Below are 26,671 nucleotides of genomic sequence, written 5' to 3' on the forward strand. Positions count from 1 at the left end.
AATTTATTTAATATAATGGATTTGAACTATTTGAAATATGTGAAGAAGTAATATACGTAGTAGAAAAAGAAAAGAAACTTCTTGAAATCAAATATGTGGGTATTTTGTTTATTATTCCAATAGCACATTCAAATTAAAAAAAGTTTGTCAGAAGTGGGATTCGAACCCACGCCTACAGAGTAGACTGCGACCTGAACGCAGCGCCTTAGACCACTCGGCCATCCTGACATATGTAGCACTTTTTATTATACTATCTCATAACGTAATAGAAAGTTGTTATTGCCGCTTTGTTCTTATGACAATTAATATATTGTAATTGCATATTTTATTAATTGCTTAAATTATTGTTTATTACACATTTTCAATAGTACATATTACTGTTAATTACAAAATGCACATCCATAATTAAATGTAATCAAAATATTTTAGTTTATATTAAAAATAATTATATTATACACATTCTATAATTATTCAATTTGTACGTAAATCACAGAAATATTCTCTATATATACATATTGCCTGGTGGACATAGATTCAATGAGATATTAACAACGGTCGGTTGAAATTATATTCCACAATCCCTCCACTTAATAACCAAATTCATCTATACATGATGGTTTCTGGTGTTTTATTCAAGATAATTTTCAAATTAATTTAGATCCGGCCAATCTAGATCTTCAATACAATTATTTTTTAACCAACAACTTTGCACGCATGCTGTGGATTATTATCCTGCTTAAAAATGCCTTGCTATGTATCTGATAAATTATCGTTTGTAATTTTTTGTATTGGTACTATACCATGCCAAGGAAAAGAATCCCAAACCATAACGTTTCCTCAATTCCTTTATTTGAAGAAATGTTGAACATGGATTCATCACTCCAAAGTGCTCTTCCCGAAATGCTGGGTGACAATAAAATATGACAATATGGCAAAATAATCAAATGTAAATACAATGGCCTTATACCTGTAGTCGAATAAATTATAATAATAATAATTTTGTAGTTTATTTGATAACACACATAAGTCTTGGTTGTTTTTCCCAACTAATTTCAAAAACTCATTAGATTAATACATTAAATGAGAAGTCGCTCCCAGAAACAATCACGTACTAAGGACCAAACAAACAAATTGTTTAATTAAAATATACCCCGAGCGGGCAAAGACAATATAAACTATCCGAGGAGGGTAGGACAGCAGACAGTGTATAAGGCAATGGACGACTCAATTATTGGATTTTGGCCAGAGGGTTTTATTTAACAGTCCATGATTAACTGGTGCATTCGTTTTATTTTAAAGCCGGGCCTTAAACTATTGACATTACGCGGGCTAGGCAAACTGTTTGAAACGGTTTAATTATCTTTGGGAATTTTATGCCATTAAATTAACGCAGATTGTCCTTAGAGATTCCATTTCAGATTGGGTGGTAATTGATTTTTAGGAATAACTTACGATATCGTCCTTAAGATAATAGCCAAAAGAGCTCAAAGGTCAGCTTTTACTGTGCTGATAAATACTTGATAATAGCTTTTTACATGGAATTTTTTCTTTTCTAAATTCTGAAAACGTACCATTTTAATTTTGTACAGTGGTAAGACTATTCAGTTATATAAACCTTCTTTACATGTCGAGCAAGACAGTAAACTTCACATCGATTAGAGTCAATCTGGATGATACTACATTTTTTACTTATCTTGGTGATATAAAAAGTTTATTTCAATATAATCTAGTGATGATGTCGACGAGATGAACAATGTTTTGAATACATTTTTTATCACCTTAAATGATCTTAAAAAAGCTTAATTAATGTTTTATTCATGTGATAATTATAGTTATTTAATCTATATTTATGATCCTAAATAGCTTTCAATGTTAATTTATTTTTTTGAAATAAAATTTAAACCTTTAAATTATCTGATAGATCACCGTGAAGGTCCTCCATAATTTCCTTGGAGAATTGGGATTAGGATAGTATCCTGAAAACCTTTTTTCAATGCTCATGAATATTTACTTGGCAATATTGTTTTCTCATAGACTGTTGCAAATAAAGACACTATAAAAGGGTATTTAAAATCAGTAACTGAATTTAAATAGGTCATTAATATTCAAACAAGTCTACTAATTCCCCGAAAAAACTTAACCGTTCATTTGAAAACTTTTACTGTGGTCATTTACGATTTAACAAATAAAATTAGAGTGAAGTGTCCTTTTACGTTTATTCGAGTAAATCGGGTAAATTGAGTTGACTGGTGATTGAATCTGTAACGATGTATAACAATTTAGAAAAACTGAAGATATTTTGAGATTTCATGTCATTGTTTTTGGGTGTATAGTTTGGAGTAATTCATTAAAATTTCATACAAAAGTTCTGAATCACTTCCACCTATGATGTCTTACAAGTGTTCAATCGATGATAAGTTCGGAGATCTTGCTAAGCAGGATAACAAATTTTCATCAAAATGTTGGAATCACGTTTAAATAAACCTCTCAATATAAGGTTTGATATTATCCTGTCGGGAAACTGGATTTTGAAGTGTCTTAAGGTAAGGTCCAATCTCCTTAGTATATTTCTGCGTGGTTATATTAATTTTTAATGAAAATTTAATTTAATTTAGTTTTCCTCCAAGGTGGATTCTAACACAACCACCACGTATGGTCAAACAAAATCAGGACACTGAAAACGACCTCATTACATTCCATATTCCGTCTACACAACTCCAATCTTGTTGCACTATGAGAACAAACACACACACTCATAGCCTTCCTGATCCTCTCACAGGTTCACCTCCTTCAGACCATGCTCTCCAAAATTCCAGGAGGTACTTCCACTCTAATTCATACGATTGCTAATAATTAATAAATCTCTTCTCCTCTTAAGGTAATAATCTGTTTCCTATTAACCTCTTTTATATGACTAAAATTTACAACAAAACTGAAATGTCTGTGTCGAATTTTTCACACAAAAATTATACAAAAAAGTACAAAAAGCAAGTTCTGTGTGACTGAGTTTATATTATAAACAAAGTATAATTTAAAGTTTATTTCATTGAATAAAATATAAAAGTGGGTAGGAAGCCACTTTAGAGTGGCAATAGAAAAATCTGAATTTTTAAGAACGATTTCTTGTTCGCAATTTTGTGAGTTTCAACATTTACATTCTATTGAATGCTTACTATAAATGTAAATTTCACGTATATAATAACTTACATTTTATATTCCCAACCAGCTTCTGCATAAAGAGAATGCTTTTATGTTACATAATGCATCTGCTCAAGACACAAATCTATTTTTACAATTTTGTTAAGAGCAAATTACAAGTCTACCATCTTTTCATTTATATATTTGTATTTAACGTATGCAAATACTCGCTAAAAAGTTTAACTTAACTATAAAATATGCAAAATATCTTCTAGGAACAAGTTTAACTTCTTATCAATAACGGTGATACAGGATACGTCAAAAGTTTGTCGAATATGCACCCTCACTGAATAATAAAAAGTACAGAGGGTTTTATTTGAAAACCTAGACTCGTGATAAGTTAAACGCGTACTTTGAAATCTAATTTACGAAAGTGACGTTTATTCCATTTGATTTTATTTGTCGGGTAGTCCGTGAAAGTTGTCGTTTGCTTATTTAAAAACGGTTGGATTCTTTGCAAACTAATTCAGTTTGTAAAAATTCGAAAACTTTGCATGGGATTCATCTAACTTCGCTAACACTATTTCGACGAACTCGTAAAATATTTAGAAAGAAGTTTTTACTTAACTGAAATCGCATTAATTTTTTAAACACTAAAATATTCATTTTAATTTAAACGTGACATACTTTTTACAAACGATGTATATTTTAAACAATAATAATGTTATTTATATTCAAAAAGGAATGTCTTATAGCTATTATTAGCGTTTTCAGTTACTCTAACTTTTATTATTTATATCGTCGTAAAATTGCTTTATTCGGTCGACTCTATGAAATTTATAGCTAAAATTTTAAATTTAATTTTCAATTTCCTCATAAAATATTCAGATAATAAAATAAACTTTCAAAGTTTTGTTTCATATAACTGTCGGAGGGTACAAAAGTTTGACTATTTAAAGTTGTTCGTATTATGTAAAATTTAATTAACGGATAAAATAGACATTATTTATTTATTATTATAGATATAACTATAGTTAATTTTTATACATTCTCAAGTTTAAATAAATTATTTTCAATTTATATAAAATTATATAACTATTATAAAACATAATGTTTATTGATAAAATAATTAATTTTAATAAAATTTATCATTATATATAAATTTATTTTAATATTAAATTATTTTGTTACTCATAAATCGTAATGAAACTAATAAAATCGTACATGTAAATTAAACTATAACCAATATAAATACACTAGTGGTCATTATTATATAAACTTTTTAAAATGTGAAATATTTAAGCCATAACTTTTATTTAATGTGAACTGTTTAATATTAATATTAATTTACTGTTATTGTTTTATACAGTATCATAAAATTGAATTTAGAAAGGAATTTTTAATGACAAATTCTGTGTTATTTAATTTAACATTAAAAACTGTATAATATTATTTTTGTTTTATAATTTTGGCCCGACTTCTGAATATACTACAAGTCTACCATATATCCCTTCAAGCTACTTGAATTGCTGTGATTTAAATTTATATTTTTATGTCAAATTTGGTTATAAACGTGACCCCTAATTTTTTATAGGAATGATGTTTGAAGATTGGAATAACAAAGACAAAACATCGATGTTTTAGACTTTTAACCAATTCGTCACAATTTTGGATTTGTCTTTGCGTTCGTTTTTATAATAAAATACATTTATCATATATAATATTTATATAATTTAGATTATATTATAAATTGAGGGTCGTCTTTCACATTTTTAGTAGAAACCAGTGTCTTAGTCTTTAAACTAATTTCAGCAAGTCCCATTTCCTCAAGGTTGGCTTTATTTTTAGTTGACGTTTGAACTAACGTTGCTGTGGCCACTATTATTATTTAATTAAACACAAAAGTTTTCTTTATGTTCTTATCATATAAATTGATATAAAAAATATGTTTATGTTTGATAAAAATGCAAGATTAAAAGAATAAATTGGCCTTCTTTATTACAGGCATACGTCGATTTAGTGAAGGCTTGGGGTTGGAAATCCTTCACGATTATCTACGAGAATAATGAGGGCCTGGTACGTCTGCAGGAACTTCTGAAGGCTCACGGACCCTACGAGTTTCCCATCACTGTTCGTCAGCTGGGTGAAGGAAATGACTACAGGTAGGATCATGGCTTATCTATGTTGCCCTGTTAATAACTCAGAACGGCCGTCACATACACTTCTGTTTGCGCTGCGTGCCTAATGAAATTTCTGTTGTAATTATTTCGGTTTCGGTTTTACAATGCACAAATGTGAAATGGACTGGGAATTTGGCATTATATTTACATAGGTATATGCGTTACAAATGCAGCATACCAGACAGGTATAATTAAGTTAAATTACTATCTGTTTCAGTTTTGTCGTGTGATAAATTAGTTAGGACCCCAAAGTGAAATTAAAACATGAATATGATATTTGTAGGTAACATTAATACCGTTCAAACAATTAATAACAGTATTAATACCATTTTTTAAAAATAATTGTTCTTTACTACATAGTTATGTAGACCATTATGAGGAATAATAATGAAATAATGCACAAATAATTAAATTAAAATGTACATAAATTAGTTGTTTCGTTTTACTCCAAACAAAATTGGAATCTCCAAGTCAAGTTTTTCATTAAACCAAACATTTTCCATGAAATATTTTGTTAAAAACAATGATTTATAACTATGAAAACTTATTGTTTACAAACTTTTAATAAACCAAATTTACAAGTTTAACCTTGATAGAATCGTATGTAAAATATGCACAAAGACAAAAGTTTGTATTTGTATGGAATTTCTTTTTTGTGTAACATGTTAATTATATACAGTACTGACGAACGAAAATTGTTACATTAAAGTTACATTTTCTATTTCATTGTGGCATAGGAAAGTTATGAATATAAAGTGCAACACTCTAATTAATATTTAATGCGTTACATCCTTACTTCACTTAAATAAATTGTAAAGTTAGACTGGTAAAGTTTTCGGAGTGTATGTAATATGCTCTTCTGAGTTTTCGCCAGGAATAATACCCACTGGACAATAAAGTTTTACTCCGGTATTTGACATAGTTTGTGCATTTACTTGGAAATATCAGATTATCTCCCCCGTTTATGTTTCATTTTGAAAACAGAAGTTTTTACTCTTCTAGAGAATAAGGGAAACAAACGTGTACAGTAGAAGTCGTCTGAAACGTTAACTATGTCTTGGAAGTACGAAAGTTGTAATTCATAAGTAACATATCCTTTTGACTTTAAGAACGCCTTTGAGTTTAACAAAACTTAAAAGAGTAAAACAACAAAAAATTAGATATTTATAAAATTAAAATTTTATATTCTTGCTCCACACTTCAAAGGTAAAAACTGATATAATTCTCAAGCTGGGAACAAAAACTGCATTTCATTTGCTACGCAACTTACATACACATGCAAATCGCGAAATTTGCTCTTTGTAGGTGTAACAAACTGAGTCATATAAAGTAAAATAACTGGAGGGTCGAAGGAGTTTTGATGAAATTACGAGTCGTTTGTAAATAACTGTGGAAGTGCAACGGTTTCAACTGACAAAAAGTCAGCAGAGCACTACATGTGGATCCTGCGAGATATGAGAAGCAGGAAGGTTTCGTTAATTTCATTAAGTGACTTGGAACTTTGAATGGTTCTCTATGTGCTTTAAATACTGTGTGCTTTAGCAGTTCGGACACGCAAATATGGGCATATTACCGTTTGTTTTGTGTACTTGCAAATTAGTTATTACAGTTTCGACTTGTTTCTGAATTATTTACATATTATAGTGGATCTGTTTTCTTGTAAACTAAACAAAGTAGACTCCCGAATTTATATTTTACACCTATGAGTGTTCTGGTGTTTAGCAACCGGATTTCATTTCAAAAGGAAATGTGGAAACCTGAAAAGAATTAAAAAACAAGAACAACTAAACTGCTATACAATTAACTAGAGCCATCCAACCATCCACGTTAACAGTACTTATACGGGTATCGCGTGTGGAAGCCAGAAGAACCTTTGCATAGAAATTTTCCATGCAAATATATACCTGAGCAAACAGTCGCTAGTTCGTGATATGGGGTCGCAAATAAAGGCTTACCAACTAACGAATAGAGTAAGCCAAACATCAACGCTAGTTCGTTTGTTGAACCGAGTGTAAATACCTGTAGGTAATCAGTGCTTACTCCACCGTCAGGATTAAATGAGAGCATCCCTATTACTTATTAGAGCTTTCGGGGGATTGTGTGCACATTTTTTATTTTATTTTTTAATTAACATATTAAACATTATTATATTTTAATTTACACCGTTTATAATAATATTAAATTAAATTAATAATATTACCTTCCATCTTCAAATCTAATAATTAATTAATAGTAGCAGGAGAAAAAACTATTTTAAATAAAATATGTTTAATTAATTAAATGTTGAAGAATCAATTGATTAATCATTATTTAAGATCAGTTTAGTTTTAAAAGAACATTTCCAAACTCTTGTTAACAAATTATGTTGCTCTGAAGAATCTACACTTTCTTGTAACTTGTAACATAGTGAAATCAATCAAATACTTTTAAATACTAATAAATATGATAAAGCATGACGACAATATGGGCTTTAAAGGTTCCAGGGTAGTCCTAATCACACAAGTAGAAGCACTTTTTTTGAATGTAGTATATTGGATGCCTGATCTATAATAAGACCAACTCAACACCTACTTTAAAAGACTAATTAAATTGTTGACACACACTACCTTACCATGGGAACTTTTCCGCTAAATAAGCAAAATTTCCCTTTTATTTAAGAACACAGAAATTTTGCTTGTTCAGCAACAGGTTAATTATGCTGATGGAATGATAACAAATAGTACGATCATATTGTTCACTGATTAATTTAGATTTGATCTACGACGGTAGAAGTAAATTAATCATGGGACCGATAATCAGACGCACCTGATGTCATTATAATTATTTTTGCATGCATTTATATATGAAATTTAAAATGTTTTTATACATCAAATTATTACTTTTATATAGAAAATTCAATAAAATTCATTTATTTATATTCATGCAAATTAAACCAGAATAATTAACAAATTTAAATTTAGTCATTATTAACTATTCCCTGGAAATCAATTGCATACATCCAACTTCATTCGTTTGGGATTCAATTAAAATCATTGAATTAAGCGTATTATATTATTATGAAAAACTTTAAAAATGATTGCAGTTAATCTTTAAATTATTACCAACTGTAGAAATATAAAATAGAAACATGATAACTGTACCTAATTCTATTGGATAAACATTATTTTGATTTTAAAGAAACAAATCATGAAATTAAAAAGAAAAAATAGAGTTTAGGTTAAAAAATCATTATATTTATTTTACAAAAACTAAATTATTAATTATTTCAATAACTGTATACAGTTGGTTGCAAGTTGTTGAATGATTCGTTTTTAAGTATTAATTTTTTTTTCAATATTGTATATTTTCACTTAATATTTTAACGAAAAATATATTTAAATCACGTCATTTTATCAGGATACGAGTAAAATTTTTCTTGAAAGACAACTTGTAACTTTGAAAAGTTCTTTTGAAAACTTTCTTATCATGTTATATTAAGTTTTGATGCATTCCTGGCAATGACAAACAGCTTTCCATACAATTGAGTAAATATATTTCATCAGATAACTTCAAATTCCAATGCATTCAAGTTTAACCATTTTCAGAGCAATAAAATAAGTGCAGATAAATCAAGGAGGTAAACCTGAAGTAACAAACGAAAAAGACAAACAAGTAGTGTCTCAGAAAACTTTTATTGTTTCTTACACATTTTTCTTACTAGAAGTATTTATTTATTACCCCAAGAAGAGATATTCTCTATTTGTAGGTCATGTGTTGTCTTAAAATTTGTTCACTTTTTTAAATACAATGGCTTAGACGAAACAATTTCAATCAATTTCTGTCAAGTTCTGCGAATAGACTAACGACATGCCGTGTCATTGGGTAATGTTCGACCTATTTTACATGGAGTAAATTCTCTCATATATCATGTATTGAGAACGTTCCGGTATTTGACGTGCATTCAAATATCCAAAGACATTCATAAGTTAGAACTGCTAGAAATATTATCACCATCGATCATTTTAACATCACATTTGTTTATATAAGTGGGAAGCCACAGACAAAGACAATGTGAACGTATATGATCATCATTTGTCAAAGGTCTTAAAAAAGCTTCCGTATCAAAAGTAAACTCTTACTTCAATTTTATTAATAAATACAGCATTAAATAAAATGAGTTTATATTTCTCATAATGTTCGGTGCATACTGTCCCCCAGTTTAAAATAAAACCTATTAAAACTCGAAGAAAAAAACATTATAAACCAATTTAAAAACCAACATGCATATGTTCGAAAAAAGTATTTTTGCATGCAAAACGCCAAGAGCAAAAGGGTTTCGGGAATGAATAAAAAATTAAATGTAAATTTTCAAGCTCGCCTTTAATGCAAATATGACAATAACATTTAAAATTCATCTAATTGTAATTATCCCAAGCGTTGCGTCTGCACATACAAACGTATACTTTTTTGATTAAACAAGACTTTGCACGAATCCGTTTGTATCGAGAAATATGAACATGCATATGCCGGTTTTTATCCTGGTAAAACGTGCAAGCTCTTGATGCTGTTAATTCTTAATTATACGACAAAATGCAAATTTAATAGTTCATTTAAAAACAAAGGCTTAGAATAATTTATGACTAGGTCCGAGGGCAAAGCCACTGGAATAACCCGTAAAAGCGTCTCCTGTAATTTTAAATAGGCTTTCCGCAACGCTGGAAAAGTCACGGTCTGATAATTTATCATTATAATGTGTCAATTAATATTAATTATAGGTGGTAAAAAAAGGAATTTGTCTCAATTTTGGTATCTTAGAAACGTTAAATCATGCATTAGGGTGGGATAACGAGTCATAAATGATTATTACTTATATAAATAAATAAAATACATCACATGAAAATAAATTTAAAAGGTTAAAACTCATTTAGCTTCTTGGGGGCTTACTTATAATCCTACAACCTAATTATAACTTTTCTCTTAAATAATTCTGATTAATTTCTAAATGAAGGAAATTTGGTTAAGTACATATTATAAGATAAGACTATTTGAATATTTTATTCAAAGTATGCTAATGCTACAATTTCAAGATGAGAAAATTATCTTCTTACAAATTAATATTAATGGACTAATTTGTGAAGACACATACGCACTGTACGATATTCTAAGTATAAATATAGTCGATTAAGGTCAGTTAAACAAAATAAAAAAGTTTTTATTGTGGGATTATCACATTTTTATTAGGGCACAAATCAAAAGCGTTAGCATTTCAGACTCCTGAGAGTATTCCAATTGTGTGCCTACAACGCTTTAAGGACTCAGTAAATTTATTCTTTTCAGAATTTTTTACTTTTACCACTACTATATTTCATATTAACGTTCTTAGAAATGGGACGTCTCAAGTTGTTTTCTTCTTAGAAACTTTTTCAGATTACAGTTCGGATATTCACAAATAAATAGGTCGTTAAGATGAAAAACACATGTTTATTGATGTTTACTTTTTGAAAAGCCGATTTCTGCTTTATTATGAAAGTTTAGTGACTTATTGAAAGTTCAGTGATTGATAAATAATTAAGGTTTTTCAATATGTATAGAAAAACTACAACTTTAATAAAAAACATTTTCACTAAAAAAAACACAGAAATTCAATATGTATTTTCCATTAAAATAGTAAAATTTATTTAAAAATAATTAGATTTAATTGTTATTAATAATTGTTTCTCAGTTTATATATCAGTTGGTGCAACCTGGCGAAATTTAAAATTCTGCAAAATTTGCTGCTTCCATATTATCATTTTACCTATTAATATTTATATCTTAGAACAGCATCTTTATACAATATGCATTTTCATCACTCAAGTTTCGTTATTGCATTTTACACGCTCTATTTAGTCTGCGATATATAAATTATGCTCTTCTTTACAAGATGATATATATAGTTTAACAATATCATGAGAAAATCGGAAAGAAAATGTTATATTTTATTAAAAATTGACAATTATGTCAAGAAAGCTAGCATTAAATGAAATAATCGGATTGTTTACCTTCATTAAGAAAAGTAGTTAATTACTATTTATTATTTGGAGGTCATTCAGAAAAAACTTGCACGTCAATATTTATATAATATTTATTATTTCTTTAATTAGTTAAGTAAATTTTATATTACTAATAAATATTAACAAAGATACGTTGCTTTAGGCTTAAAATTACTTTGAAAGATTGGTTTGTTTCTCTTTAGTATTCCCACACCAAAATTAATTTCTTGAAGTGATTTAATTCGTTCGCAACAATTATCGCAGAGATAAGCAAATTCGCCGTCCGAAACAATTACAATAGGAAGCAGACGCTATTTTTCCGTCTTATTCCGCCCCGAACTAATTAGAACTCCTGTTTCAGGCCCCTGCTGAAACAGATCAAGAACTCGGCCGAGTCGCACATCGTGCTGGATTGTTCGACCCAAAGGATTTACGATGTACTGAAGCAGGCGCAACAGATTGGTATGATGAGCGACTATCACAGCTACCTGATAACTTCCTTAGTAAGTTTCTCCTTCGATACTTAGTACTTCTTAGTGTCCGGTTTACTTTTATGAGATGAGTTGTCTTCTCCAATGCATGTTCTTTATTTCTTGTCTAAAATTTCTAGTAAACCTATAGTTGCAGAAGTAAAATGGATAGGTTGCGATTACCTTTAACTTATAGTTATCAATTAATTCAATACAAAACTGTAATTTGGGCGTTTTCCGTCTGTCTGGCATTGAAATATATTTGTAGCAAAGACGTAGCAATTTATACATTCTCTGACGCTCATGCATTATTCCCGCAGACATCTACTTTAAGGAAGCAATTCTTTTAGCTCCCAACGTCGACTTTAATGGCAATCTCAAAGGACCTTTGGAAAACGAAGAAAACTTTTATCTCTTATACAAACGATTCTTTAATGTTGTTATGTAGTAATAAGGCGTCAATAAAGGAATTAAATTTTTCAAATCGGATTTATTCAAATATTTTTAGTTTGGTCCAAATGACTTGGTTGTATGTAATTTTGTCTCTTTACTTTATTTTTCTTGTTAGATCATTTATCATCTTTTTCCCCTTTGTTTTCAGTAAACGTATTTACGGTTAATGTAATAATCAGGGATAAACACATTTATTTAACTTTAACTGGAAATACTCAGCATTCAATAAGTTAAGTTAAGAAGTCATTTCAAGACAAGGAATGCTTTCTTTGTTCGACCTCAATGAGATTTTAATATCAGAAAACGTAGAAGAAATTTATTTTGCTCTAGCTTTCGTTGTAAATGAAGTGTTATTACAATTATAACAATTCTGGCTAGTTAGTAAGTTCAAAATCGATTGTGGAATTGCGATACTTATTTGCACTTTCGTGTTGCCATCGTTAATCTTCTACGATCTGGAGTTGCAGTAATTCGATGCAAAGTTGTATTTTGTAAATGGATAGTCAAAGTTTTAATTTAATGTTCGCTAGTAAATAATATTTTTAATTCAGGTTAATCCACATTTGCTAAGGAATAAAATTAATTAAAATTGTTTGTTTAAATAAATCACAGAAAATATATAGCAATCCTAAAAATGAAACATATATCAATGTACAAGTTTTATTTGTATAGTAGTAAAAAACTGAATAAAATATCTACATTGTATGTTGTTGCGATAATGCTTTTATTCAATAAATTGAATTTGCTTCGACAAAATTTGAAAATTAATGATACTAGATGGGTATGTAAATTTTACAGAATGCAACTTCGCATTTTTAAAACAATCATGCTCATACGCCAGCTACAAAATATTTTATTTATTGATTAAATTTATATTGTTTCAGTTTTCAAATTGTCTAACACATTTTTTTTTATTTAGTATATTTTATTTTTATAATAAATATTGAACTGATTTGAATTTGGGATCCTGTAGTTCCTTCTAGTAACATAAAAGGAAATTTTATATTCTTTGTTGTTTGGTAGATTTTTAACATGTATATTTACGCTGTAATTTATTCGAACAAGAAGTGCACTCGGAAAGACTTAAGAAAGAATGGTCTTTTGAAACATTACTTTTATGTGAACTTTACATTTCGATTCATGTAAGTGCCATTCCTTTTAAAATTACGAAATTGTGTTTTACTAGTGAAGTAACATTTTGCTAATTGAAAGAAAATAAAAATTCAATTGTCCATTTTCATATCTAAAAAGATGAAATAAATTGTATATTTACTAACAAGAGAAAAGTACAAAGATGTAAAATCTTTTTCTAAACTTAAATTTTCAAGTAATAATATGATATTCACCTTTATGATGATGATCCAAACTGAGCTACATCACACTTACGTTATAATGGAACTTATCCATACATTCATAAGTGCCTGCTATAACCTGCCTCGTATGCCAGTAAAGTCATGTTTATGAAATACTTTGTTTTAACGATCTGTTAGTTCGTCTATAGTCTGTATGTACTCGTAGAATAATAATATAATACAACTTTGCAATTTTCAATTATGAATTGTGAAAGGGCTTCCAAAAGTTGCATAATAAATGAAAAAATTTAATTTAACGCAATTTTATTTCGAAACTTAAAAAGGGTTGTGCTTCTTTGACTGTTTAAATTTCATGGGTACTTAAACTTTAATATGAGCAACACACTTTATATTCCTATTCTGAGTTGTATAATGGTTTTTGCAGGAATAAAAATTTAATGTCAAAAATATATTAGGCGTAAAATTAAATTTAAATAAATTATGTATATTCTTTATTAGTGAATAATACCTCAATTTCCTATGTATATTTATATTTAACTGATGCGGCCTTTTTTATGTAAAACAATACATATTAATATTTAATTAAAATGCATGAATCAATCATCTTTCTTAAAGATCCTGAGTTTTTTATAATTATTATATTATTATTATTTTATTATAGTTTCTCTTATAAAAAAATTAGAATAAGCGCAAAATGTTGAACTTTGGATTACTGGAAATAACTTATATTAATTATCATTCCCCGTGCCCTTCTGATAATGTGGTCTATCACATTCACAAGATTGCTAGCTTGGCTTCCTTTGTAAATCCATCTTTTCGTATCTTCTCATCCTACCACATTGCCTACGACTGCCTACTTATCCCCACTTTTATTGCAGGATTTGCATGGCGTGGATCTTGAGGAGTTCAAGTACGGTGGCACGAACATCACGGCGTTCCGTCTCGTGGACCCTGACGGACCGGAAGTGAGGAGCATCGTCAAAGATTGGAACATCGGGCTGGACGTAAAAAACAAAAAGGCGTCCGAGATAGCACCCATTTACAGGGTATAAAACTTTATTATTCCGTTAGTAGGTGCAGTTTCTTACGAATTCGTTTTATGCCGCAATTTTTATTGGGTTCCGGTAGGAAAGTAATCTAGACGGTGATATGCAGTAAGTTGGAACTGTCAATAAAATTTGCACTTATTTACTTCGTTTTATTACCGGTGCCGCTGCGGCAATCTCGCGAATTCCTTGTACACATTTTTCGAGAATTGTACGCTCAGACGCCAAAAGCGTTTCCGTGAAAATGTCAAGTTCACTACATTTGCTTCGATTATATTGAATTCAGTCAATCGAAGACATAACCTTTCCAAGTGAAAAATATGTTTGAGTGGTGCAATATTAGATTCGAGCAATTGTTCTGGTTTAAATAACTTAATATGTATATGTGCATATATGTTACATTACCTAGAGTTACTTCCTATAGGATATAATTAATATAATATAATATAAATATATTTTTGATAAATAGCACAGTTACGTCTTCCACACCATTAAATATATATCTTAAATTTTTACGAGAAATTCATGTTCAACATGATTTATCTCTCACAGTTCATAAATTTTTAATCGCCTACAATATTTTATATCCTACAAACACTTAACTTTATTTCACGCCAACGGCTGAAATTATAATCATATTTTCGTTTGTTTTATGACTGGCTATTTACTTTTATCTTTTGTTTTAACGTCGGATATAAACTTGTTTCATACATCCGTATTGCAATAATGTCCAAACCTAATCCTAGTAACAGTATTTTCCACTTTTACGTGTGTTACGTGATAATTTATTTTATGCGTTATCTCCTTAAGCGCTTGTATTCCAATAATAAGATAATGAAATCCATACCCCCATATGGTTAAGTTAAATCCAAATAGTTGGATAACAAAGCATAGTAAACCATCTACAAGGGTAATTTTTACACATATATTTTTAAATGTTCGTGTGCATCTATATTTTGCAATTGAATAGTCAGCAACCTGAAGTGTTTTAATTCTAATATTTTTATTTGCCCACCGTTAGCATCGAAATAAACGCTACAGACTTGAATCACAGCTGTTTCTGAAGCCCTACCATTGTTAATGTACCTAATAAAAGCACCTTTTTATTTTCATATCTGCCATTGACGCCGACCTCATTCAGGATAATAACACATTTGTGAAGGTAAGTCGGCACTGTTAGGTCCAAAATAACACATTTAAAACTAAAACTTCTCTTTCTTTATTGTAATTGGTTTGCTTAATGAATATCAAACACTACTATTTCCAGCTTATTTTTCTTTTTATTCTACGTATGTGGCAGTATCTAAATGTTCCATCCAACTGCTTCATTAGATGTTTCAAAAGTTTCCTTTTTGTATTTTCCTTCATGCAGTTGCCATAAAGTATTTTCATTTCGTTTCATGATGTAGTAATTAAGAGAGTAGGTGTTGAATTAAATTTGAAACTTATTAAGTTTATTCTACTATGATATTTTATAAAGTTAAGGCCAATTTCAGTTTTTTTTTTTTAATATACGCCAAATGTACTGTATTCAACTAATGCCACAGTATATCTCATAAACTGAAAGATTTTACTGATTTATATTATCATTCTGTCAGGTTTTTCATCCCGCGCTGCAATTTAGCTACACACTAGAAAAAATATTACGGCCATTTATCATAAAGGTCAAAAGCAAAATTTCATATTGCATTTTTATGGATTATTCAATAAATGTATCACAAATATAAATCAATTTGTAGACAGTTACTTACAATTTTCTGTTTCAGCCGTAAAAATATGTTCAATGTTTATTGGCCTGTGTCGGTTGTAGCTGGAGATAGGAGACTGAAAATTAATCGTAATATTATATTAAAGCAAATTAAAGCCATTATTTATCATAAAACGACAAGATTTTTTCATTTCACGTAAATTCAAATAAAACGTTTACTTATTTATCCGGTAGAAACATTTTCTGAGTAAATTCATGATTTGTACCATCCCTCTATAAATTTCCTTTGTCCAGTTTAATGTGATATAACTTTGCAGTCCGGTTTAGAGACTCTAGAAAAGTTGTTGCTTGTTCTACTTGACAATACATTAAGTCGCCCTAAAAAGATTATTAAAAGTTTTACGAGACTTTTATTTAATAGACAATAAGTTACTGAAATTTTGGAGGCGTATTGGCTTCTTATAAGAAACTCTATGAAATTGCTTTGAATGTAAAAGTTTTCTGCTTTTAATTAAATTCGGAAAATTTACATTTTTATTTTAAAGTTTCTAACATTTTTTTGTTACGAATTATAAAAAATATTATTTCAAGAGTAAAGTTTTCCTGGTTATTTTAAAATAATAACACGTAACTTCTAACTAAACAAGGAACACAACATAACACAACTTGATAATAACATAAGTATGTAATAAACTAGACTCGAATTACCAGGAAAACAGTTTTCCCGATAAAAACTAGAAAATGAACATTGTACTACTGATTTTAAAAGTTATATGAAAAATGTATCGCAAAGACTGCTGCGGCCACGATAATTTAAAGGTTTGTTATAGATTCAAAATTTTTTAAAGTATTATTTTTGCATGAATTTATCATTTTCGTCTTCATAGTTCTGCATGATCAACACTAATGGAGTATCACGCATGTACTTACTTATCAAGTGGTTCCAAAAGATTAATAAATACTATTTTTAACAAAAATATTGAGATAATAAAAATTTAATTTGTGGAAGTAGTATATATGAAATATATAATTAAATGATATATAATCGTCCATTTTAATCTTTAAAATTAATGTTAGATTTTCATAATTATTTTGTATAATTCATTGATGTCATTGATTAATTTATTTTCCCAAAGACTAACTTTTACTTCGACCAAGATATTTTGTAAAATTTTGTACTAGTTATATGAAAATATACCCATATTACACTTACAAAAAATGTTTTATATTTATGTTCAGGACAAAATCTACAAAATATCTTCGATACTATTTCGGTTATTATTTAATTTATAAGGACAAGGCACAATATGCATGTTGTGTTGTTATGTGGTAGACACGTATATGTGGTACCTAAACATCCACAGATATTACAATTTATGGTGGCAGGGTGAAATATACTATTATTTTTGCTGATTTCAATACACTTCAATATATAGGAATTTATCAAATTTAAATTCAGGTTGTATATGATATACACTTAATGATAATTAAATGTTAAAAAATAGTACCACATTTACTATTCACAAAAAAACAGACTGATCTATAAATTTCAGTTACCTGTCCTAATATCCAAAGAAGCCGTCGGTTTTTCCAATTTAGATCTGACCGAAAAGTATCCATAGTAATAATATTTCATTGTTATAGGCGGAGACGGCCTTAATGTATGATGCGGTTCATTTATTCGCCAAAGCCCTCCACGACCTGGATACCAGCCAGCAAATTGATATCAAGCCGCTCAGTTGCGACGCCGTAGATTTTTGGCCTCACGGCTACAGTCTCATTAACTACATGAAGGTGGTAAGTTATTAGCTCGGTCAAGGTACTCACTTTAACCCCCGTTCAACTGATACACCAAATTATACCTTCAAATTAATCATTTCAGGTGAAACTCAACATTTTGTTAATGAATGAGGTTTTACAAATTGGTGTTAACAATATTGCTAAACATTTAATTTGGCATAACCTAGTCGAATTAACCAAAGATTAATTAATTTGTTTCAGTTTCAAAATAAATAGGTTTGCATAAAATTTTTATAAAACTTTTATATAAGTTTTCCTTTACTAGAAGGGTATTAAAATAAATTTAATACATATTGTAACAATATTTAATTACATTATTTATTCTTTTGGATTTTACTGTTATTTATAGATAAAGCTTTAATCAACTCATTTAAATACAATTATAATTCGAATATTCACAAAATAATGAAAATTCAAATTAGCTGTCGGCTAATGTATAGAAATTCATATATGTTTCGTTAATTTACTATGAAAACACATTACATATTTCATACCTAGTAAAATGGAATCAATAAATAGATGCAAATTTTGTAGTTCACCTCATTCCACAATGCGTTAATTTATGTGAATATTTGACGAACCAGGATTGTACAATTATAAAATTGCCATTCCACATTTTTGAGTACAAATTAACTGTTGAAAATTTTATAACTTAAGAATATCTGTTTCATTTATTGTGAAATTATTTTATCATATCTAGTTTTGATAATAAATATTATATGACCTCCCAATCTAAAACCAAAGAAAAGGGTAAAATCAATAGCAGGGGACGAAGTGAAGAATTTCATCTTATTTTATATTCAGCGTAGTAAAACATAAATTGCAAATCCTTGGTTACCTTTCCTACAGGTGGAAATGAGGGGGCTAACTGGCGTAATCAAATTCGACCATCAAGGCTTCAGGAGCGATTTCGTCTTGGATATAATCGAACTAAGTCGGGAAGGTCTTAAGAAAATTGGCACGTGGAATTCGACGGAAGGAGTTAATTTCACGAGGACTTACGGCGAGGCTTACACTCAAATTGTTGAAATTATTCAAAACAAGACCTTCGTAGTCACTACTATACTGGTGAGCATAAATTTTAGTGTTAATTTTGCACATTTTTTATTATGCACAAAACGACTCACGTTGTAAATACCACACACCTGTGTGTGTTAAAGCAGGAATAGCCCGATTTAATTACCTAAATTCGCAAAGCTTGCTGAGTGTTAAAACTCTACTTTACTTGGTACTAGGTATGTGTAATGACGTCGCACTACATTAAGTATAAATTAGCAAATGTACAAAGGTAATTTGCTCTGTGACACCGGCAGCTTTTTGCTTTGGAATAGAAATGTGTCCGCTAATAAAGTGCATGTGTTCTAGTACGACGTCAGCACATAAGAGTGAATGAATGAATGAGCTTTTAGCTGGTGCGAAGATGTGATTAGGGGCTTTTTAGTACATGTTCGATGTAGCATCGCTAAAATTTAATACCTTTAATTTATACAAATAATGAGCACGGGATGTTTGTTGGAATTTCCCGAATTTTTATCAAGGTTTAAGCTCCAGTTTTCTGAATTGTTCGGCCAGTATTTATACAGTAATATCTAAAAGAGAAAGTATGAAACTGATTATCATTATTTCTATCATTTGTGTGCATGTTCTATCAAAATCCCATTAGTGCAAATGTTTTGTTTGAACTTCTACTTCCTATATTAAAGCTTAGTTTGTAATTTAACGCTTTAGTTATTTTCCCATTCTATGTAATTTCAGGGAAGTAACATCTATAACAGCTTCAAAGGATAGTTAATAAATTGAAGTATCATGTGAAATGTAAATTATAATTAAAATCGTATTATATTAGTTCACGCATGGTTTGATATACGAATATATTTCCGCTTATCTAGGTAGAAATAGTAGTTTTTTCTAAATACATTAAATTACAAATGAAATGGGTTTAGACGTGGGAATTTTGCGGGCCTTCTCGACATATAGAATATTTCGCAAGATCAAATTCAGATTCGATTATCGTGGAACATTTGATTTTCAGAGCGCCCCGTACGTAATGCGCAAGGAGGCAAGCGAGAAATTGACCGGCAATGCCCAGTTCGAAGGCTACGCAGTCGATCTGATCCACGAGATATCCCGTGTTCTCGGATTTAACTACACGATTCGCCTGACACCAGATGGTCAATACGGATCACAGAATAGGGACACGAAAGAATGGAACGGCATGATTGGAGAGCTGCTCAACCAGAAGGCCGACTTGGCGATAGCCGATCTGACCATTACTTATGAACGGGAACAGGCGGTGGACTTCACCATGCCATTTATGAACTTGGGCATTAGCATCCTTTATAGGAAGCCCATCAAGCAGCCGCCTAATCTATTTTCATTCCTGTCGCCACTTTCGTTGGACGTGTGGATCTACATGGCGACCGCCTATTTGGGAGTTTCTGTCCTACTCTTCATCCTTGCAAGGTATTTTAAATATGAAATAATTTTGGGGTTGTGGTTTAATTAAAAAATGTGAATTTGCACAGAAATTCAATATCACCCACGCAGTTTGGGGTCATTTCAAGTTAAACAATTTCAGAGTTGCCTATATTCGTATAATAATTTGATATCCATTATGGTTTCGAATTGCAATTTTTATTTTGAGATGGTTTATAAATTTATCTGTTTATTTAATTAAGGAACATTTACCAAAAAATATTTTTAAACTAATTAACTCAACCTGTACAAAATTTAATTAATATATTTGAAATGTATTCTTAAAACCAATTTTCCAAAACATTCCACAACAACGATCGCCAGATGCTTTAACATTTCATTAAATGGTTATTAAAACGATATGGCTTCATATTGTACTACTTACAAAACTTCAATCAAACAGTCAATATGGATAAATAAAAAAAAGAAGCCAAATTAAAAAGGTAGGCAATGAAAGTTATAATTTAATTTACATCACGTGGAAATTTATGATTGTTTTTTTATACGAAAATGCCCATAATATTATATTGTTTTACAGAAATAAAAAAATCACATGTCTGAGACAAATCATTAAAAATTATTTAGTGAAATTATTGTTAAAAAATGTTTGATAAACTTGCAGATTTACGCCGTATGAGTGGCAAAATCCACATCCATGCAATCCGAATCCCGACCATTTGGAGAACCAGTTTACCCTCTTCAACTGCATGTGGTTCGCCATAGGTTCCCTGATGCAGCAAGGATGCGACTTTTTGCCTAAGTAAGCCCTAAAACCTTTAGTTACGCCATGTTATGTGGTTGCAGGTTCAGCCCTTACGAATGGGACAACCCGCACCCATGCAACAATGAACCAGACGTACTGGAGAACCAGTTTACACTGTTAAATTCATTGTGGTTCACCATTGGCTCTCTGATGCAGCAAGGCTCCGACATTGCACCAAAGTAAGTGCTCTTCGGTGTTTTTCTGTTTCAATTCTTATTTACAGACATAATGACACAGTGTTTCATAAGACATTTTACATAAACATTGGTAGTTATTGTATGTATTGTTAGTCTTGCTGAATCAAGAGTCCATTTTAGTATCTATATAAGTATGTTTTAACCATCTAGGAGCCATTTTGTATTAATATACTCAAAAAGTTCACAAGTCATTAGGATTTATTTGCACTAGTAAAAAATATATTATTTTAGCAATATTAGTAAAACAATTAGTAATTCTTAAAATCAGTATTTATATATTTGTAATGGATTTACTCTAGAATTAGGTTGTGTTCAAACGGTGAGTATATACATTTTTATATTAGTTTGTAATAACCTAACCCCTCATTCTATGATTATTGGTTCCATTTCTATGCATAGTGTCTAATTAGTACATTTTATTAACTGTGAAATAACAATAAAAGCTTTTACGCTTTCGTTTTAAAACCTTAATACATAATTCACAAACCACGAATGGAAAATGTTTTTCAGAATTTACTGTCCAAACTAGTCGTATTTCAGTTCACGAATAAGATCGACGAAATTCAATATTGTGGGATCAAGACCTAAATTTCAAATATGTTATATTGAGTGTCTGAATATGGAAATAGTAAAACTAAAAATGCTCATTCAATGGACTGAAATCGATAGACATCAATTTAGCACCGAACCTGCAATTTAAACAGTGGTTTATTTCAATTTATTTCTAAGTAGTAGTAGTTTTAAAGGCGATACTGCAAAATGAAAAATGACAGGACTGGTCAAGCTCGAGAACTATAAAAAATAAAATCTGTAAACGATGTCCAGTGTTTGGCGTTTTGCTACCGGAGATTTAAGATCCAGTTTATCAAAAGTGTACAAATATAAAGCAGAATCAAGAAAGCGTACATCACAGTAGTAGGTGTGAGGATAATAGCATCTTTTGATGCAGGCATCTGACATGTATTGTTGTACAAAATGAATGCTTTATATGAAAAGATGTCTCTTGTATTATTAAATCTTGCCAGAAAATTTGTTTTTAATTGGTTTTCTAAGAATTCTAGATAAACCAAAACAATATGAACAACTATTCTACACATTCGAAATTATAATAAAGCTTTCTATTGTCTATATTAATTTTTTGTCATTTAATTGTAGCGCTTGAAATTATATTTAGCTATTATGTACCTGATAATAGAATTGCCAGGAAATTACTATTAACTTAAAATTTTCAGAGAGCATTAGATGGTACATTTTTAGTCTCTTATTGTTTTCCATTTGGAAAACGTAAAATATTCATTGTTGCAGGATAGGTTATGTGGCAGATGCAGCAAAGACGTGATATGCACCCTCATTTCCGGTTGAAAATTTGCCAATCAGTGTTCTAGATTTGCAGTTCGGAAGCTATAAGCGTAATTTTGAAATGAACGACACGTCTCAGAAGTTTTATCCGTGTTCACACAAGTAATATGATTGGAAACTGCGACACATTTTGATTAAAGTTGTAAATACGTAACCGAATTAAATATTGATGATGAATCGAAAACGAATTTCATAAAATTTACGAGGTTAAATTGGTTTCATTCACATAGACTCATCTAAAAATATCAGAAATCTGATATATACGATTATTTTTTCTACCTTGGATAAAATTTACTGATCTTTTTCAATACACTACATACAATTTTAACGAAATAATACCCCTATAATTGGGGTTTTACTTTGTGACAGTTTTCCTACCTCAACAATATATAAATCTAATTTCAATAATTTTTTTAAGTTGTTACACAAATGTAAATTACCCATCATGCCAAGACGTGCACCGACAACGAGACCGGAATAAGCCATCTCGTATTTTCTCCCTGTCTTTTCCTTTATTTAATCCTTATTTAATTCTAGGGCTGTTTCCACACGAATGGTCGCCGGCATGTGGTGGTTCTTCACACTGATAATGATATCATCGTACACAGCCAACCTGGCAGCGTTCCTCACGGTCGAGAGGATGGATTCGCCTATCGAAAGCGCCGACGATCTGGCCAAGCAGACGAAAATTAAATACGGAGCATTGCGAGGCGGTTCCACTGCGGCATTCTTCAGGGTAAAATTGCATTTATCATAGATAAAAGATGCTTTTGTGTTACCGTTTTATTAGTCTCCACGTCAAAGCGTTACTTTACTGAGAATTTATTCCCAATTGCTTTTACTTTGGGATTTAATTTTGAACTTACATCCTCCAGTTAGGGTGTTTTAATTAAAATTAAGTTTTAGTTTAACATCTTAGATTCTAGAAGATCGACAATTTCGAATTTTTTTTTTTTGTGAAAATCTTGTTTTGTATTTAAATATTTATTCTATTTTTTATGTATGTCAGGACTCAAATTTCTCGACATATCAACGAATGTGGGCCTTTATGGAATCTCAAAGGCCGTCGGTGTTTGCCAGCACCAACATCGAAGGAGTTGAACAGGTAGTAAAAGGAAAAGGCAGTTACGCTTATCTGATGGAGTCCACGTCCATTGAATATGTAATAGAAAGAAACTGTGAGCTCACCCAAGTTGGAGGCATGCTCGACTCCAAAGGCTACGGAATTGCCATGCCACCAAGTACGTACTGAAATCATAATAAATTCAAAGAAGTCAAGATATTTAAAAATTTACTGAATACTCTGAAAGAGTACGTTGCTTTAATCTTTATTCGTAAAGTACTATTTACATTTCCAACCAGCCATTTAAACCGCATCTTGAATTAAACACAATATTGCACTTTAGTGTAATTGCTGTGTATGTAAGATAAAATTTAATAGAAGCTTGGAAATTAATTTGCCAGTATTATTAACTACCCAGAGGCGTACAAAACCAGCAGTAATAAATCTACGAATGAGATAATGCAGACGTATTTTTAATTACTGTTAATAAAATTACAGATCTACCATTTAGAGCTGCAATTAACAGGGTGGTTTTTAATTTGCTGAAAGAAAATTAATGGTCAATATAAAAATACCGAAATTTTCTTGAATCTATTTAGCTTAAAATAATCTTGTTTAACTTAATTTTTTGAATAGTCAAATATTGAAAGAGATTAATATTAATATGATCACATTATGAACCATAGCAATTACTACATTATTCATAACCCGTTATCTCATTACCTGTTACCCACCCTTATCTGTTTGTAATTAATCTGGATGTATGATTACGTGGACGGATTTTTAATTAATGTTAAACAAATTACAGATTCCCCATTCAGGACAGCAATTAGCGGAGCAATTTTAAAATTACAGGAGGAAGGAAAGCTGCACATACTTAAAACTAGGTGGTGGAAAGAGAAACGTGGAGGTGGCGCTTGTAGGGTGAGTACACATGTGGCTTAATTAATACTTGCCTTCGTTATGTATTATTATAATGGGGTTTGTCTGTTTTCGTTCAATGCACCATAAAGATGACTGCATATTCATACTGTATTAATGACGTTCTCTACCGAAAAGTCACTACATTATTGTTATATGTTGTTGCTTTTTTAACGAGTTTAACCCTTTGAATATTGCATTAATTATATTTGGTGTGGTAATTTTCAGGATGAAACTACAAAGACTAGCAGTACAGCGAACGAGCTCGGTCTTGCGAATGTTGGCGGCGTGTTCGTCGTCCTTATGGGCGGCATGGGTGTTGCATGTGTCATCGCTGTGTGCGAGTTTGTCTGGAAATCGCGGAAGGTCGCCGTCGAGGAACGGGTGAGCAGCATTCTGCACGACACGTAGCTATAAGAGAACCACCTAGTCTGTAGGTCATTTTTTATACACTCTCGTAATTGATAGGCGTATAATCGTAATTGAAGATGTGTTTTTGTTGTTTCGGGTTAGTGTATGATAAATGGGGAAGATGTATTAATAACAATCAGTTATATAGTTATAAAAAATAATAAATTTATTACTTATATAAATATTCAATAGATCAATTAATTAGTACTAAAATTATAAAAATAAAAAAATATAAAAAAACGTACAGATATGTTTTTACTTAGAAATTTATAATTTGAAGATAATTTATAACTATCAATAAGTATCAAACTTACACGTTTTACATGTTATTACCCCCATTTATTCTACATCAATACAATTCGTGTATTTTATATATTGTTTGGTATTTTTTACCTGAAAACAAATAGCTCAATTTTTATTAATTGTACATATAGCAAGTAATATAATAATTTTATATTAATTGAATGTTCAAAATAAGTGTATTATTTAACGACAACGACTGTATACAAATATGTAATGACTGCTTAAGAAGTGTGGGACGACTGTTAAAATTGTTTTTCCACGCATTTTCTTAAAGTATTTCATTAAAAAAATATTAACCATAATCAGGTTAATTTTTTATTGTCTCATTCTAAATGAAATCGAATTTACTGACAATATCATACTGTAAATTTCATAATCACAATCATCCAATTAGTCCATACTAATAAACAATTTACAATAATTATAAAACTTGAAAAAATTGAGGCTTTATGTGATTTTTGTGTCGGGGTTTGTGGTTGACACGTGCTGACGAAACGTGTCTAATTTCCAAAAACAAATTTCATCAAAAAATGAAATATACAGACAGTATCATCCATTTGAAAGTGGGTCACTATAAAAAAATTTGTATTTTGACAAATTTTTTCTTCGATTGTAAAACACACATATGTAAACAAAATATCGTTTTCTGGCACAAAACCCATACTTACGGGTTAAATTTTTAGACATGAAAATTGAAGAAATCATACTAGCGAATTTTTATAAACAATCTAACTATACCACTAGATTAAACACATTCTGAAATATCAAATTTCATAAAAAAAAATATGTATATTCATAATTCTATGGAAAGTCATATTCTTATGAATTTATTTTTTCACATAAGTAGTCTACGGAATAAACTGTCAAAAATAGCACAATTTTCATGTCTAAAAAATTATTGTAAATAAGAACAAATTTTCATGCCTTACAATTAAAAAAAAGAATGTCAAATTCTGAAAAAAATACAAATTCTATAAGGGTGTCCCAAATCTTTTTTAAAAGGAGTGTTAATGTTATGCCACTGTTAAGATTATTTATTACCCGGTAAAAAAGGCTTTAA

The 26,671-nt window shown here is 30.0% G+C and overlaps 1 protein-coding gene and 1 non-coding gene across 3 annotated transcripts in view; one reads left to right on the forward strand and one right to left on the reverse strand.

Moving 5' to 3' along the window:
- The window catches only part of LOC109596654 (glutamate receptor ionotropic, kainate 2), a 50,723-nt gene that overhangs the window by 22,480 nt on the left and 1,572 nt on the right, over positions 1–26,671 (forward strand). Inside the window, exons 5-16 of one of the 2 annotated variants that reach the window (XM_020012229.2) lie at positions 5,143–5,300; positions 11,691–11,832; positions 14,444–14,611; positions 15,753–15,773; positions 17,964–18,116; positions 18,969–19,187; positions 20,152–20,582; positions 21,399–21,536; positions 23,451–23,649; positions 23,923–24,154; positions 24,785–24,900; positions 25,126–25,281. In XM_020012229.2, coding sequence (XP_019867788.2) covers positions 5,143–5,300; positions 11,691–11,832; positions 14,444–14,611; positions 15,753–15,773; positions 17,964–18,116; positions 18,969–19,187; positions 20,152–20,582; positions 21,399–21,536; positions 23,451–23,649; positions 23,923–24,154; positions 24,785–24,900; positions 25,126–25,281 — 2,133 coding nt within the window. The remainder of the gene's footprint in view (positions 1–5,142; positions 5,301–11,690; positions 11,833–14,443; positions 14,612–15,752; positions 15,774–17,963; positions 18,117–18,968; positions 19,188–20,151; positions 20,583–21,398; positions 21,537–23,450; positions 23,650–23,922; positions 24,155–24,784; positions 24,901–25,125; positions 25,282–26,671) is intronic. The other variant, XM_020012230.2, reaches the window with a different exon arrangement.
- On the reverse strand, positions 146–228 carry Trnal-cag (transfer RNA leucine (anticodon CAG)). The gene has a single exon. It is a non-coding gene; the product is annotated as a tRNA-Leu (tRNA).

This window comes from Aethina tumida, chromosome 3, assembly GCF_024364675.1.
Source record: "Aethina tumida isolate Nest 87 chromosome 3, icAetTumi1.1, whole genome shotgun sequence".
Classification (NCBI taxonomy): Eukaryota; Metazoa; Arthropoda; class Insecta; order Coleoptera; family Nitidulidae; genus Aethina; species Aethina tumida.